Source organism: Sycon ciliatum, chromosome 1 (assembly GCF_964019385.1).
Source record: "Sycon ciliatum chromosome 1, ocSycCili1.1, whole genome shotgun sequence".
NCBI lineage: Eukaryota > Metazoa > Porifera > Calcarea > Leucosolenida > Sycettidae > Sycon > Sycon ciliatum.
In genome coordinates, this window is record NC_088643.1 from 48,340,834 (window position 1) to 48,358,331 (window position 17,498).

A 17,498-nucleotide genomic window follows, 5' to 3' on the forward strand; every position below is an offset into this window, starting at 1 on the left:
TGTATGCCAAGACAGCTGAGAGGTAGCAACCCGTGTATACCAAGACAGCTGTGCTGCTGACAAGAATAGCGGTGATAGCCTGATCATGAAAAATCATGTTGATGGTACAGGGAAGTATTATGCTGCGGTTACTAGAATGAATAATTGAATATGCATCATGATTCAGTGTAACGTTAGTGGCTCTATCAGTGTGCTACTGAAAACACAATCATGCTTTTTAAAACAATGTAATATCCGTCAGCAGCCCTAGGTAAGGTGCGAAAACACATGTCAACTTGGTGCTGTGCATCAAGCACTACATCGTACTGAAGTACATTTAATTGTATACAGCTAGCACAAGCATATCGTCTCTACCTCTGCTCCATAACATCTGAGTTTACAAATCATTGACTGGTGGTAGTTTGGGCCAGCACATCTACATGTACATGCACTTTGGCTCAATAAGTACTTTAAATTCTTGTAGGGGCAAACATCTTACATGTGTATGGTAGACCAAGCAGACCATCACAAATGCCAGCACACACACATGCACACATACTTGTACTTGCTCACTGCCAAAACTGGTCACGTGGGTCTCCCTAGGAGAGGGGAGAGAGAGACTCAAAAGGAATCTTGGGAAGATGACTCAATTGGCTATTGAACCGCCCAACTGCCGACACCCCCTGAGATCCCCAAACTCTGGGATATACACACGCACGCACACCCCCACACACACACACACGCACACGCACATTGACCAAGCACATTACATACTCTCTCTTGCCTGGGGTTTGTACTCCCACTTCATGGGTTCAGTAAGCCACTGCAGTTCTGGCCTCACGACAAGCCGACGTGTCTTCTTCACACGCTCGAGCCTCCTCTGAGTTGCGAGGGCCAAGTTTGCCTCAATGTCGGGTCCAGAGGCTGAACCACTGTTCTCCATGGTCAAAAGAATTTCCTCATCGCTGTCAATTATTACGCCTTTGCTCCGCTGAAGCTCCAGGCCTTCTTGAGCAGTATCCACTTTCAGATATTTCGTCACGCTTGGCAAAAGTTCTGCTTTATGGCCGTATGGTAGGTCTTCTGGGTCCGTGGCATCGGACACTGTGATTTTCAGCACACCTTGCCACAAAGAAACAGAACACACACGCACACACACATAACCATACACTCATATACATACACACATACATACACATGGACACACACACGCACACACACACACATACACACACACGCACAAAAAGAAAAAGCAACGGATCTTCCAGGTATGGTTTGCTAAAAAAACAGCTTATTCAGCCAGAATGGATGCCAATTTAGTACATGATAACTTGAACCTTAGAAAAATGGCAGCTGTTTATGTCCTCATGAGAAGCCGGGCCAACTCTCCTAGGGCCCTGGGTCCAAATTACAGCCAGACTGTGGGTACAAGTACCTTCCATCCTGCCTAAAGCTAATAAATTCTTGTGCTTCACCCGTATATAAGTGCAACCCATAACTGCCCCCCCCCCCCCCCCCCCCCCCAGTCCCATTAGCCAGGTTCCACATTCTACAGTTGGTTTAGGTGAAGCAACACACCTCAAGTGATCTAGGCTAGTTGCCTGGCAAGAAGACACCATACAGTGGCTGCCTTGCCAAACTGTCTCATGATCATTGTTGCCTCTTCCTCAGCGGCAGAGGCTTTCTCTGGAGGTCCCAAACCGGTAGTGACCTTGAACCCAGCATTACTTGACTTCAGGCACTGACTGTCTCTTCAGCCTACATCTCAATGCCTGTCACAGTGACAGCACCTCCTCCCTCCCCCCCCCCCCCCCCTCCTCCCCACCCCCTGCACACACACACACACCTTGAAACCTTGTAACTGCCACCTAAAGGTGATGCAGTGCCTCAAAGAGGCAAGGAGGGCAGAGTTACTTCTTGCATTTGTGTTGAGCCAGGTACTGGAGACGTGTGAACTTCCGAGAGCAGGTCGGGCATGGGATGGTGCGGCGCTCGGAGCCAGAGCTGCATGCTCTGCGATTGCAGTTGCAGTTGTGCCGGCGGTGCCCAGCTTTGCTCCGGAAACAGCGGTCACAGGTGTGGCAGTGGTAATGACATTGGCTGCAATCAGGTGGGCGAGGTGCAACAATATCTGGAACTGGAGCGTCACCAAGACTGGGAGAGCAGCTGTGCACAGCAAATCCACCTCGGCTAGCAAACCAACGATGGCACGTTTCGCACAACACAGCACCGGCCTGTTCATGGATCGGCTTCAGTCGCTCTTCCCTGCATTTGTGCCGCCGAAGTCCGCTTTCACTGGCGAAGAGTCGCTCACAGATCGCACAACACACTGACTTGGCTGTCGTTTCAAGGCGTAAGCGCCGTGCAACAATAGCATCCGAGATGGACTGGGTCCACTCACCACGTTCAGCTGCGAGGTTGCACCAACCGGTGTATAGACCGAACGCCTTGAGGTCATCGCGTACCACATCACGCCATCGACGCCTGGGGCCATGAGCAGGGCGTGGAGTATGGAGCCACGAGAACAACACTGCCTTTGGAAGCCGGTGGTCGTCCATCCTGGCAATGTGGCCAAGCCACTGCAGCCGTTGACGGGCAACCATGTCAGCAACTGGCTCTGTAGCGCACATTCTATGCAGCGAGGCAGATGACAGGTGGTCCTCCCACTGTTTGGAACGCGAGATGCCGAGAATGACACGAACGCAGCGGTTGTGGAATTGTTCAAGGCGACGTATGTCGGCACGCAACAGTGTCCAGTTCTCAGCCCCGTACAACAGCACTGACAACACACAGCATGTGTACGTGTGTTGTTTCGTCTTAGATGTTAGTGAAGTGTTCCGAAAAACTGACGAGTAGAGGCTGCCAAAGGCCTTAGATGCAGCAGCTATGCGGTTGGACACATCGGTGGTAACACCAGACACACACACACACCAGGGGCGTCACCAGACCCCTTCACAGGGGGGGGGGGGGGGGGTGCACAGGAATTTTGCACAGGAAAACACGAAAAAGTTCGCTGATAGTGAGCTGGCCAGACGCTTTCCTTTTTCGAGAAGACGTTGAGAGGAAACAGCTCCAAAGACTCTATCAGGATTCCACCTGTACAAGGCCAAAGGATGCAGCGCTGCGCACACGTGCACGCGCGTAGTAGGTAAGTACTAAATAATTAGTAGCACTACAATCGGTCATGTACATGCACTCGCTACATGCACTCACGCGATCGCGGCAGACAAGTACAACTTGTTTTTATATATTAGTGCATGCAGTTTATTAGTAGATTCTACCAGCACTACACTTTTCATAACCAGGAGCTCGCAAAAAAACAAAGTCGAATTTTTTAGGGGGGTGCACGTGCCCCCCCCCCCCCCCCCCCCCGTGCCCATCACGGGTGACGCCCCTGCACACACACACACACACACACACACACACACACACACACACACACACACACACACACACACACACACACACACACACACACACACACACACACACACACACACACACACACACACACACACACACACACACACACACACACACACACACACACACACACACACACACACACACACACACACACACACACACACACACACACACACACACACACACACACACACACACACACACACACACACACACACACACACACACACACACACACACACACACACACACACACACACACACACACACACACACACACACACACACACACACACACACACACACACACACACACACACACACACACACACACACACACACACACACACACACACACACACACACACACACACACACACACACACACTTGTTGCTCACTGCCAAAACTGGTCACGTGGGTCTCCCCGGGAGAGGGGAGAGAGACTCAAAAGGAATCTTGGAAAGATGACACAATTGGCACCGCCCAACGGCCGACACCCCCTGAAATCCCCAAAACTCTGGGTGGACTTGAAAATGATCCCACTTATGGGTTCACCACACCTCAGTAAGTGGGTGAGGACAAGGTGCAGAAAAAGGATTGACGGCATCAGGGTATCCGCCCAGGGATCCAACTGCAGTTATCCCTGCCCCCAGTGAAGGTAATACTTGCTACTAGTGTGGGTGGCTGAATCAGAGTGGATCTGATATAAGCTTCACTAGCACCATTGATTACACAAGAGTTAATCTAGCCAGAAGAAGTCCATGGTTAACAGGTATGTATACTTTAAATAGAAAGTATATGAACCCTGGAACCAACAAAGGTGGTAGGTACAACATTACACCTTCAAGCAGCCGAGCCCGTTGGCAACAGACCCAACACAATCAGGCATAAGTGTACCCACCAACCGAACTAGCTGGCACACACACACACACACGCGCGCACGCGCACCTGGAGTGGAAAACTCCAGCATGCCGCCCGGCACCATGCAAGCACTCAGTCATGCGTATACTCACCAGGGCGACACAGAAGCTGGTCTTTATGTAACAACTGCATGTTGCCAGATCGAGAAATCCATGGCACGACAGGTCCTCGCGGCAATACTTGCTGCACATCCTCATCCGTATCATGCGGTAACTGCTCTCCAACTATTCCATCACCTACAGGCACTGCAAGACGTTCATAACCCTGAGCAGCTCTTCCTCGCAAGTACCGTATGACCTTTGCTTGAGCGTCTGGTGGGAGCCGTGGCAGTGCAAGCTTCCAGTCTGCTATACTCGGGGCGCACCACTCGTCAGGCGAGTTGCCTCGCAGTAAGTAGCCCTGATGTTGCTCTGGCAGCTTTCCCATTACGTACATGTCACAGGTCGCCTCGAATGCCTGTGCCGCCCTTTCCTGCATGGTGAGGGCGAGTGCATCGTGCGACAGATCCATGGGTCTAGGTGCAACAAACAGCCGTGTGAATACCGCTGCACCTTCACTCGTGCCTACGTCGGCTACGCCTGGGCGGCTTGCTATGTCCCGGATCAGTTTAATTAAGTCTGTGTTAGCCTTCAGTTCAGCTTCGACCAAGAGCTTTCGGTCAGGAAAATTGACACCATACAAGAACGGAGGTAAAGCCAATGGGGACAAAGGCAAATCCTCTTCCCTCGTGTGCTCAGAGGCTGCTGCACCTGTTTTTACAGCACTGTCTTCATCACTGCCGCCCTTCTGGTCCGCTTCTTCTCCACCCATATCAGTCTCGTTTGGGGAGCCATCTCCCTCGCTCTGTTGCTGCTCTTGCAGCGACTGCTGGCGTCGCTCTCGTTCCCGCTGTTCCTCTTGTTCTTGCCGCTCGCACTCCCTTTCCGTCTGCTTCTCCTGCTCCACCTGTGCCAATGGCTTGGTGGCAAGGTCGAACGTCTGTTCTCTCAGCTGCCGTTTGGAGATTGTCTTGAGAACATCGCCGCCGTCGTCGTCGTTGCAGAACTGGGGACCGGTTTCGTTCGGGTGAAAAACCTCCTGCGTTCTGACAAACTGCACGTCTGCCTTGTCCACTTGGACCAGCTTGCACGGGCTCGCTGACCATTCTGTTTCAGGCCTGCAGACACACACACATGGCAAGAAGTGCCGCAATGTGTTGAAGCTAGTATCGGAACAAGACACATTGCAAAACGTGTATGTCAGCTGCAAACCAGTATCTAAATCAGGGTATGGGGGGGGGGGGGGAGGGGGCAAAGCGACTGTCGCATACAGGCATGTAGTTCTACACCCCTTGTTTCAAATTAAAGTCATGCAGGATATTTACATGCACATGACCACAACTGTGGAACAGTAACAGCACAATAGGAACTAGGCGCACTCCAGCTCCTCAAAATGATACTATTGTTACATATTTTGACTCCAACCTGTTCGGTAATGCATCTTGTGCACCACTGGAAGAGTGATTCGAGTGGGGAAAATCAGAAAAAACACTTTTGTCCCTTCGATCCAATGCAAGCAGGCATTTGGGATAATTGACCGTTTGGATACTGTAAGACATGTAATTATAACGAGGAAGTAAATCTAACGTTTTAACAGGTGCCATTTTTTCGTTATAATAAGTTCTGTAGAAGCTCTAATGCCTTATATGTGTTATGTGCAGATATGCCTGAAGACCGCAAGATCGTTAACGTATCTTCTCGTTAACCTATGAATTTTGGACAATCGTTAAATTTGCGACTCGTTATAATAACATGTCTTACAGTAGTTGACGCTCAGATAAGCAGCATTCTACTGTATCGATCCATAGCGGCATAGACCTGACAATGTCCGCACTAAGCAAAAGTATGGCATTGTCTTATCAGAATACGCACTAACTGAGTTGCACTGCAGTACTCTTGTTGTTATAGTAACTGAGTTGCACTGCAGTACTCTTGTTGTTATTGAGATGAGCATATAGTAAAACCTGTGTCTAGCGACCAGCCTGGTACTACAGACCACTTTGCCAGGCAGGGATGGTCTCACATTCATATCTCGTTAGGGTTGTGCGGTGCAAACCTCTAACTAAAGACCGCCTGCCACTAAAGGCCGCTTTCTCTGGCCCCAAGGCCAGGGTGGTTGTTAGTGACAGGTTGTTAATGTAATTAGCTTACTCATGATAGACCACCTCTGTCGGGTCTACTTGTTTGCCTATGCCTGCAGCATCCAGGGCCATGCCTGGTAGATGCGCTGTCATCTCCTCCCCGCCGTACCGGGACTGCGCAAACGATCTGCCACGATCCTCTGGCAGCCGTCGCCTGTTGATCTCGGACCGCATGTACGCATCCCATATGCCATCCCTGACGGCATAGCTGGTTTCTACAAGCACAGAGATTCCACGCGAAGACAAGCACACACACACACACACACACACACACACACACACACACACACACACACACACACACACACACACACACACACACACACACACACACACACACACACACACACAGCTATCTTCACACTAGTCTATCTGGAACACAGGAGGATGCGCAATAAACAGGGCAAAAAAGGCATCACTGACAATCGGTGAAACACCAAACATAATATCCGTGCTGCTCAGAGTTTATTTGGGCACAATAATATAGAATAAAACAAATTCATGTCGCTTTGGCAGATATGGTGGGGAAGGGGCATAATTCAGCCATTTTGGCACTGTATGGGGGGGGGGGGGGGGATATACCATATTCCAGCCATTTTGGCAAAAGTACATTAATTTTATAGGTAGAGAGCATTGCTACTGACATACAGCAGTCCATGCCTTCCTAACTTTCTACCCTCTTCTTCTGCCCACCTCCAATGTGGTTTAACCATTGGCTCATCCCGCTCGTCACCAACACTCTCACATCCACTTACCACGGGCACCCCTGTCATCAACATCTGGGTGTATTTTTGTCAGTCCCGTGAAGCGCCATGACGAACTATTATCTTCATTTTCCGGAGCCGTCGACTCGTTGGCAAGGCCCTCCACCAGTTTTCTTGTCCTGTCACAGGAGAAGTCCGGTGGTACTGGCATGCCAAGACCATCAATGTATTTACCCTTTCCACGATCATCATAAAGCTTCTGCCTCATATACGGGATGCAGTCTTCAAACGGACGCAATTTTGACTTGAAGTCGGTGAGGAAGTACTCCTTCGGTGCTTCTGATGCATTCATCCACGACGCCTTGATAGAAAGCTTCCGTCCGCTCTCTGCATGCAAATACGTGTATGTACATGTACATACGGATGGTGTACACAAAGAAATGGAAAAGACGAACAGCTATGTATTAAAAAATAGTTGATTATAATACTTCAAGTGATTGGTGGAAGAAATAGAGCCTTATGGATTACTCACCAAACAAGCACAGCTTTGTAAGCCAGTCTTTTATCACCTTGGTTAAAGTCCTCATTCACTATACGGCTCGTAGGATTAGTATACCTGGCCTCAACATTACCGACATGAACCTTGTACAATGCATACCCCGGTACAGAGCTCCTTGAAAGCACATGGATAGATTGACAATATATACTTAGTCTTGCGACCAAACGTTGCACACCAGATCTGTATTGTGAATTTCCAACACGACATATCTACTGAGAGTGGCTTTGCAGAGATGTCTTTCACGCGGATCATTGCAAGCATTCTTCTCAGGTCTACTGATCCGGCTACAGATGGTGGTGTTCACTGTATGCGGTCCTACGGCCAGACTTGCTTATACACAACGGATTGCAGGGCTACATCATGAGTCGGTTCAGCGGGTCACTAACCAGATGCAGCTAGACGGCCATAGCGGTCCTTGAGCAGAACCACCACTGTGAACGACTCATCCGTCTTTATGCTGGTGATGTTGAGGTGCTTGAGATCCTTTGCCAAAACTACATCCATCGAGACCGGCATCTCTGAAGAAGAAAAACATTGTCATGAAAACAAGCCGTCAGCGATATGCCTCAGCAGGGGGTTGGGGAGAGGAGCGGGGGGATTGGGAGAAGCTGATGGGATGAATGCAGCATTATTATACAGGATAGCAACCAGGAGTTTGGCCATACTGATCACTAGCCAGAGACCAGTGCTGCTTACTTCCTTGCTACACATACATGTACCGCATCATAGTGTGTCGTACTGAGTGTATGGCATAGAAAGATATACGCTGAGCTGATTTACAAAATGCTTAGTTGTTTACTGGACTTGATTGCGATTGGTTCGGCCAGTAACTCTGGGCTCCTCTGAGGAGACCAAACCGTGGGGTCGAAGCAGCTAGCTGTCCGCAGATTGAGTATCACGCTCCCTTGCCTCGGCTTGGTTGAGCACTCTTTCTGCGGCTTAGAGCCAAAATTGCCTGCCCAAGCCAGTGCAACCGTGTGGCTTACTGTGTTTCTCATAGTTAGAGCACTTTGACCGGCGTGATGCTTTGAGCCAGTTTAGAAATTATTCAAATTAATGCTTTGCTGTTCACTGGACTTCATTATGATTGGTTCAGTTGACCAGTGACTCTGGGTTCCACCGAAGAGACCAAAAAAGGTCGAAAGAGATAGCTGTCTAGAGATTGAGTACATGTAGAAAGATAAACAATGTATGCGCAGGTGTGTCCAAGTACATTAGGCATTTACCCTGCAAAAAAAGCCATACGGTCATAATCATGCATGAGCATGTGCCTTACTTCCCAAAGTATGAATATAGATGGAACCGACGCACAGGGTACATATCCAGGACACTGAAGGGACGTGATATCTTACCAGCCGACAAGTCACCGTTGGTGAAATTCCCCTCAAACACAACACTTGTCTGCCGCTCATGCACCGTAGCGCGTCCGCGGCCATGCATCACACCATTCACAAATCGTCCCTGCGACACACCGACACAGGCACAAGCAGATTCAGCTGCGGATAGCCAGAGACCGTCAAGTATGACCAAGGCAAACAAAAAGCAGCATCAGAAGTCCACATCTATAATGAAATGTTCAAGAAGGTTTGCGCAAGTACCGTATTTTTTGGAGTATAGTGCGTGCCTTTGTATAACGCGCACCCCCAATCTTCATTGGGGGTGCGCACTTCAATCTTCATTGAAGTACATGCATTTCATACTCGGAGCATAGTGCGCACCTGCGATTTAGGGCCCAAAATAGCACATCTAAAGTGCGCACTATACTCCGGAAAATACGGTAGTTGCTTATTAGTTTCATATCTCCTAGCTTATGGTGCCAAGCCATCGAATATTGCTCTATAATGCTACTCATGGCGTGGCCTTCCAATTGCTACTACTCCTTGACACTCTCCAGTTCATACACAGGAGGCATACGTCTATGCCCCTGCAGTATACTATAGCAACATCATTGTGTTTGATGTTTGATCGGCAGCTGACTCACCTCGAATTTCAACCCATTCCAAACGAGACTTCCAGACCCCATAGGTGTATCATTCCTCCATTCGCCATCATAAACCGTATTCCTGAGCAGCAGTGTTCATGGATCAGACAAAGAGTGCACAGTGGCACAGTGTGGATACATAGTGCAGAAGATTATTCACAGGGTGGGGGGCAGTGAGCTCCACAATGTCGTGGCTATTCAAGGTTGTATGTAACCAGAGTGGGCATCACGGTCATTTGCTTGATCTAGATTGGCGTTGCTTCAGAGTTGTGCACACCAGCTTAGTGCACATATCTACAGTGCACCTTGCGGAGCGAGCGGTTGGATGTCACTGCAGGCCAACTTCGTACAGGATTGGTGTCACTATTGTCACATGAATACGGTACTAAACCAGTTAAGAGTTACACACATGCTCTCTCTCTCTCTCTCTCTCTCTCTCTCTCTCTCTCTCTCTCTCTCTCTCTCTCTCTCTCTCTCTCTCTCTCTCTCTCTCTCTCTCTCTCTCTCTCTCTCTCTCTCTCTCTCTGTCTTTCTCTCTCTCTTTCTCTCACTCTCTCTCTCTCTCTCACTCTCTCTCTCTCTCTCTCACTCTCTCTCTCTCTCTCTCTCTCTCTCTCTCTCTCTCTCTCTCTCTCTCTCTCTCTCTCTCTCTCTCTCTCTCCCCCTCTCTCTCCCTCTCTCTCTCTCTCTCTCTCTCTCTCTCTCTCTCTCTCTCTCTCTCTCTCTCTCTCTCTCTCTCTCTCTCTCTCTCTCTCTCTCTCTCTCTCTCTCTCTCTCTCTCTCTCTCTCTCTCTCTCTCTCTCTTCTCTCTCTCTCCTCCAAGGCGGGAGAGAAGCCAGTTCGCGTTCAGCCCAGACGAAAGTTGGTTACGACTGATCTCCTGTCAGCGGCCTCAGACTGGAAACTTCTTGTCGACTCAGTTAGTGCAAAGATTTCTTTCCCTAGCTGTGTTGCACTTACCACCCTAAGACCAGATATAGTTCTGTACTCTACGAGTCGTAGGATTGTATTCTGGATGGAGTTGACAGTTTGTGCTGAGGACAGATTCAGTGTCAGTAACTCGCGGAAGGACAGGCGGTATGCGGATCTGGCCGATCAATGCCGAGCAAACGGGTGGCAGGTCGTTTCTTTTTCGGTTGAGGTAGGTGTGCGTGGTTTCATCCCGGACTCTCTTCGGAGGGCTCTGAAAGCGCTTGGATTTTCTAATCGAAGAATAAAATTTATTTGTAATTTGTGCAGTAAGACGTCTCTGCGAAGCAGCTACATCATCTGGTTGCGGCGTCAACAAAAACACTGGTCGGAAGATCCACTTTTCTGAGGTACTGTATGTGGGGCTCCGTTTATTGAGGTGCGTTGAAATTTATTCTCTTTATCTTATTATTTCTTTTCTATAATTTCCCCATATGAGTTCCTATCAGTTGCTGTGAACACCTTGAGTGGAGAGCGCTTGCTCGAGCGTTGAACCGGGTTCTTAATCCACCATACCCAGTTCGCAAGGCTGGGCGGGGTTGTGAGCAGGCTTTCATTTCATCTTTTCTTATTATTTCTTATTATTTCTGCTTTTCATCTCATTACAAAAATTCTGCGCTTTTTCTCCATCTGCGCATAAAATCTAGACTGACAACCTGCTTGTTAAATCATGCACCTGCTTTCAGGCGTAAAAACCCTGTTGTAGAGGTCTCAGTCCTCATTTGTTAGACTTACCTGTCTTTATAAATGTAACTTACTCTCTCTCTCTCTCTCTCTCTCTCTCTCTCTCTCTCTCTCTCTCTCTCTCTCTCTCTCTCTCTCTCTCTCTCTCTCTCTCTCTCTCTCTCTCTCTCTCTCTCTCTCTCTCTCTCTCTCTCTTGCATTCATGCCACCTACCCTCTCTTTTCTAGACCCGGTCCATGCCGGCTTCCCTTTCTCCACTTTCCGTAATACCTATATCCGTCTGGACCGCATAGTTCACCCACACCTGAGCGGGATTCAGAGTGACAAGAACAGGACATGAGAGGGACCACTTCCACCAAGTCTGAGTGCCAGTCTGAGTACCCGTTCGTTGGGTGCAGGGGAGGTGAAGAACTTGAGGCATATTCCCTGACTACAGGTATTGGCCACTTACCAAGATCCTCACACACACACACACACACACACACATACACACACACACACACACACACGTACACACACACACGCGCGCACGCGCGCACACACACACACACACATACACGTGCACGCACACACACACACCATTGGACCATTGGACGCCCATCGCCGGAGGCGATGATAGCGATGCTACAGCAGAAGCCATAGCAGCTTGTGCTGGGATTGCACCATTCAACAGCTTGCAAGGCTGAAGAATTAACCGCCACTATTCAGCCTGGTCTACACCACACAGCTATAAAGTGGCTTTTTCTGGCCAGTGAATCCCTACTTTTTGGTCTTTTTTCATTTTTTTTTCCGCACACACATCACACCACATACTCCGGCATGCACTGGCTGTTGGTAACCACCCAGGAGAATGAAAGAAAAGTCAGGAGGAGTCTGAGAAAGAGAAGAAAGACGTGTGTGACCATAATCGTCGGGAATCGAACCCGCAGCCTCTCGATTGGAAATCGCTGCACATACCACTGCACCATATGGGACACACACACACACACACACACACACACACACACACACACACACACACACACACACACACACACACACACATACACAAACGTACACACACACACACACACACACACACACATACAGAAACGTACACACACACCATGTACAATATACGCCCGTCGCAAGAGAAGCATGCAATCTGCAGATGCACTGGATGTGCATCCACAACGATAGCGGATCTGATCCCCTCCCCCCCCATTGCACACCTGGTCTACACCACGCGGACCACATCGGAATAGGACGGCCAAGACAGTTACCTATGCACACCCTACACTTGCAGGGGCAACCAGTCTAGACATCATGCTGCTTTGATAAAAGCAGACACTAGACACACACACACACACACATATACCGTATTTTACCGGTTGTAAGTCGACCCCGGTTATAGGTCGACCCCCGTATCCGAGGTCTCATTTCTGCGTTTTAAAGCTTTCACCCAACGAAGCACTACCAATCACTCCCTGCTACTAACACATCAACAAATCATGTAAACATTCCTTATTGGAGGGTATAACGTCCCAATCCTTGAAAAAGGCCAATAAACTGGCAAACATGTGTACACATGGTGCACTCATGCATGCAGGGCAGATCATTTTGTGTAAGATTCTGATAGTTCCCGGTTATAAGTCGAATCCCGGTTGTAAGTCGACCCCCACCCTTTCTCCTTCTATTTTTAGTCGTAAAAGGTCGACTTACAACCGGAAAAATACGGTACACACACGCGCACACACACACACACACACACACACACACACACATGCGCGCACACACACACACACAGAATTGGCAGCGGCATTCTCACCATGGTAAACGTTACTTTTCCACGTCCCCCTGTAAAAATGATCGCCTACTTTGTTGTAGATTTGTTCGCCTGATCCATCTCGCTGCCCGTCTTTCATATCACCCGAATAGCGTGCTCGTTTCTCACCGCGGTGCTCACCAGTGTGGGTCTTTGGTCCCAACGGTCTTTGCTTCGTTTCACTTGGATCACCGCCACCAGAGCGGTCAACAGTGGTACGTGCCGTGTGTTGGATGTGTGGAAGATGTGGAATTCCGGACCCTGCTGACCTGTGCGCCCCCCCGGCTTCTGCAGGCCTTGAGCCCCTAGTTGATGTCGATGGTTTTCTAGCGGCCATCTGTGTGAAGTGAAAGTGAGGTCATATAATAATCACTATTACACGTATGTAGAGAGAAAGATGTATGGATTATCCCAGGAGTACGATGGGTATACCGCTGAATATTTTCACGAGTGAGTCAGCACGAAGGAAAATTGTATGGGATACGGTATACACCGAGTATGAATGGTATAATGCATTTATCCCATGTACTGTCCCAAATAGAGCGTGACCAGCACTAAAATCTCCCTTATTTACTCTCTGGCATGACCCGGGGAATATCCGTGACCCCAGCGGGGAATATTATTGACCCCAGAGGGGAATATCGCTCTATATTTCCCGCTCAGAACGGCCGCTGATTGGCTGAAATCGTCCAAATCGCTTCGTACCATCGTACCATGGGTTAACGATACACACATGTACAGTGTAGCCTGCGTGAGGTTCAAGCTGTTTCGACCACGGTACCATAATATAATTTTTTCCTGCTACTACGATAGTTAGGCCCCGGCGGATAATGCTAGCATTATATCTAGCATATTTAGCCCTTTCTGGGAACTAGCATTGCACTAGCATAATCAGCAGGTTTTGCAGAAAACTAGCATATTCTTGCAAAACATGGGATCTTCGTGAGAATTAATTCACAATTCCCTAGCCCTCGCGATCGCGGGAGGCGGGCGCGCAGCCTTGATCATGCATGATGATGATAATTATGTCAGTGCAGCTTGCAGTGGTGTACTCTGCAGGCTAGATCCTCTATGGCTCTACATGTAGCCTTGTAGTTGTAGGCTTTGTAGCTAGGTTCCGCAAATCATGGCTTTTCTCTCACTCTACAAAGTTCAAGTCTAGAATCTGGGGTCACGCAAATCTAGCCTGGCGCCTAACTACAGGATTGTACACATAGTGTCAGTGACGTACAATGGCCATCTTCCACCACAACTAATACTTCAGTCATGTAGTAGCTAGCGAACCAGTTACCTAATTTCCTTGTGACTTCCAGTTCCAGTACTCGTGCAAGACTATTGCAATCTTTGTTGCCATCTCGAGGACGGTCGATCGGATCCGTACGGGACCAGTCGATTGCAGAGAAATATACACGCAAACTAATTATAGAACTGTGTTCGCATCCGAAAACACTGGTTCACTTCAAATCTTCAATGTCTAGCCCTCTACCATGTCTACTACTTGTAGTAGATCTATGACTCTGGCTGGGAGTCTGGGCACAAGCGTTGGGAAAAAAAACTTGTGATGGGTGTACATGAGAAGGCGGTGAGAATGGGAGCGTTTTGTTTCCACTAACATTAAATTTTGCTTATTATTCTTTGTTAGCTGATGAAGAACACACATCATGGCTATGTCCGAGCAAGCAGCCAGAGACATCGTTGATCTAGTAAGCAGTAGCGATGATCACTTTGATTCCGAGTTGGACGATGAAGACGCCTCAGAATCAGAGTCCGAAGAGGACGAGGTCAGGACAGCGTGTGAACGTCTTCCCGAACCAGCCAGAGTAGCGATTTCCCGAAAACGATCTTTCCAGAGAAGTGGGAAGGAGTCCGTCGCTAAGCGTGGGCGAATTGCCGATGGAAGTTCCACATTGACACCTCGTGTCAGCGTCCACCATCGCGTGCAGCAATTTCCAGGGGAATATTTGACTGTGTCCAGTGGGAAGATTTACTGCAGTGCTTGCAGCCAGACAGTTCAACCGAAGAACAGCATTGTGAAATCACACATTTCGAGCCAAAAGCACAAGACGGCCAAATAGCGAAAGTCACGAGCCCAGCTACACCAGCAAGCGCTAACAGCTTCGTGGGAGAAGTACACTACAGACCATAAGAAGGAGCTGGCAGGAACAGGGCTATCTGGTGCTGTAGCCAATGATGTCCTCATTCGAAGAGCCACGTTGTAGAGTCTTTCCTCAAAGCAGGTGTGCCTCTGAGTAAGATAGACCACCTTCGTCCGTTGCTTGAAAGCAACTACTGTCGCATGACGTACAGCACTCACATGGCACAGTTGGTGCCGTTCCTGTTGCAGAATGAGCAGTCTATCATCAAGAAGGAGATTGCATCTGCAGCTCATCTCACCGTTATTTTCGATGGTACTTCACGCCTTGGCGAGGCTCTTGCTGGTGTCAGTATGGTGTCCTCCGCTACGTCGATGGCGATTTCAACATACACCAACGGCTTGTACGTTTCTCTGTACTGTCCAAAAGCCTAGCTGGTACCGAACTACCTCGAGAGCTCATCACAGTTTTGTCAACACAGCTGCAAGTTCCGAGCCACAAGGTTCTTGCCTTTGTCCGAGACTGTGCAGCTGTTAATGGTGTTGCTGTTAGGGTGGTAACAGATCTTTTTTTGACCCCATATAAAGTGGCATTAAATTGAGCACAACAAGCATTAAAACTAGCATAATGTGCCACTTTTACTAGCAGTGCTAGTAGCATAATCGCCGAAAATAACTAGCATTATCCGCCGGGGCCAAACGATAGTACTTCAAAGTAATATCAGGGAAAGATGTGCTATGTGGGTCATCGCATGTTATGTCATGATATAAGTGTCACAGAGTGCATACACCCCCTCCTTTCTTTGAGGCATTGGAACGTACAGCTTTTTTGCGTCACAGACACAATGCAGCAAGAGTTGGCCAAGGCTTTTCTTTTTCAATGTGCCAGACATTTCCAGCGTGCAACTTGGCACGTGCAATCCTTTTAGAACTACCAAATTCCTTCTCCGCACAATTGCATAGGTAGGGAAAAGGCTGGGGTAACGTATTGCATGCGCATACACAGACTTTTTAAATAATATTCTCAGAGCAGAGTCCTGGTACCAATGCTTAGCAGCTTTTCTGAGCAACAGGCCATTTGGAAAGCGCGATGACTGCACATGAGAGATAGATACAGTTTCCTACATAACAGTTCTTACAGTGATTTCGGGCAGGGCCTATGGAAGGTGTGCGCTACTGACTGTCGAGGACGGCAGTTCCTTCGAGATGGTGTATTTCCGCGCACACCAGCGCTTCGCTATGCGGAGCAGACGACGGCGCTATCCGGACATACCCCGATGCATGCTATCCGTGATTAGCGTGCACAAACACTAAACTTAGTGTAGATCGCTCACGACACACAACTCCCTGCCAGAGAGCGAAGACCGCAGAGCAAGAGAGTATCGATAAACCCTGGCACAGTGGCAGAAATAGGTGGAACTGATCTCACTTGCTGTATTTTCGAATCTCCCTGTCTCACCTCGGCTTTAGCACGGGATCCACTGCAAAGTTTTGCGTAAAGCGATGTTGTTATCCGCACACAGTCTGATACAAACCAAGCAGCTGAACATCGACACAGTCATCATGTGCGCGTTCACACTGCAGTGCAGTAGACCTACTGCAATGTAGATCTACTGCCGGCACAGTCCAGGAACGAAAGATTCTCAGTAGATCTAGGCCCCTGGCCTAGGGCTAGGGCCCGGCCCGGGGCGTTCATCAACCATGTCAACTGTTCGAACAAATAATAACGGTGGAATGTCCTGGCGATGATGACGAACGATCAGATCGACCATCTCCACGTACTACGTCACAGTACGTGACCAAACTCTTCGGAACTAATCCACCTCTCCCATCGGATGAGGTTGTGGAGTTTCGAGGAGCTTCGTGTTTCTGAAGACTTCAAGAGGCCAATAAGGCCACCTCTTCAGAAAAACGAAGCTCATCGAAAAGTCAAAGAGTGGTAATTCGAACGCGCCCCTACACGACTGTACTATTCATTATTGTCTAGGGCCAGTAGGGGCGGCGGCGGCCCGAGCAGTGAGTACCGTATCGTAGTCATACGAGTAGCGATTAGTGGAGTGTTTTTTGCCACTCTTGCCTATAACTACTAGTCTTGGTCTGTTGAACTGAGCAACAATCAGGCAATCAACCCAGACCCAGACTAAGAGTCAGACCCTGCCCCTGGTTTGCAGCAAGCCCCACACTGACCTGGCTAGAAAT

At 48.9% G+C, this 17,498-nt stretch overlaps 1 protein-coding gene across 1 annotated transcript; it reads right to left on the minus strand.

The window, feature by feature from the left end:
- Window positions 1–66: 66 nt before the first annotated feature.
- Window positions 67–16,975, minus strand: LOC135830311 (uncharacterized). Its single transcript, XM_065342578.1, has 10 exons — window positions 16,439–16,975; window positions 13,211–13,544; window positions 11,617–11,707; window positions 9,751–9,832; window positions 9,122–9,230; window positions 8,156–8,287; window positions 7,262–7,597; window positions 6,517–6,721; window positions 4,420–5,483; window positions 67–1,101 (listed from the first exon to the last, which is right to left on the minus strand). The coding sequence occupies exons 2-10, from the start codon at window positions 13,542–13,544 to the stop codon at window positions 746–748; spliced, it is 2,709 nt and encodes a 902-aa protein (XP_065198650.1). The 5' UTR covers window positions 16,439–16,975; the 3' UTR covers window positions 67–745.
- Window positions 16,976–17,498: the final 523 nt, after the last annotated feature.

Coding starts and splice junctions, on each gene's coding strand:
- LOC135830311 (XM_065342578.1), bottom strand. CDS start 13,544: ATGGCCGCTAGAAAACCATCGACATCAACTAGGGGCTCAAGGCCTGCA. Junction 11,708..13,210: donor GAAAAGTAACGTTTACCATG/GTGAGAATGCCG, acceptor AATCCCGCTCAG/GTGTGGGTGAACTATGCGGT. Junction 6,722..7,261: donor TGATGACAGGGGTGCCCGTG/GTAAGTGGATGT, acceptor CTGTGCTTGTAG/AAACCAGCTATGCCGTCAGG.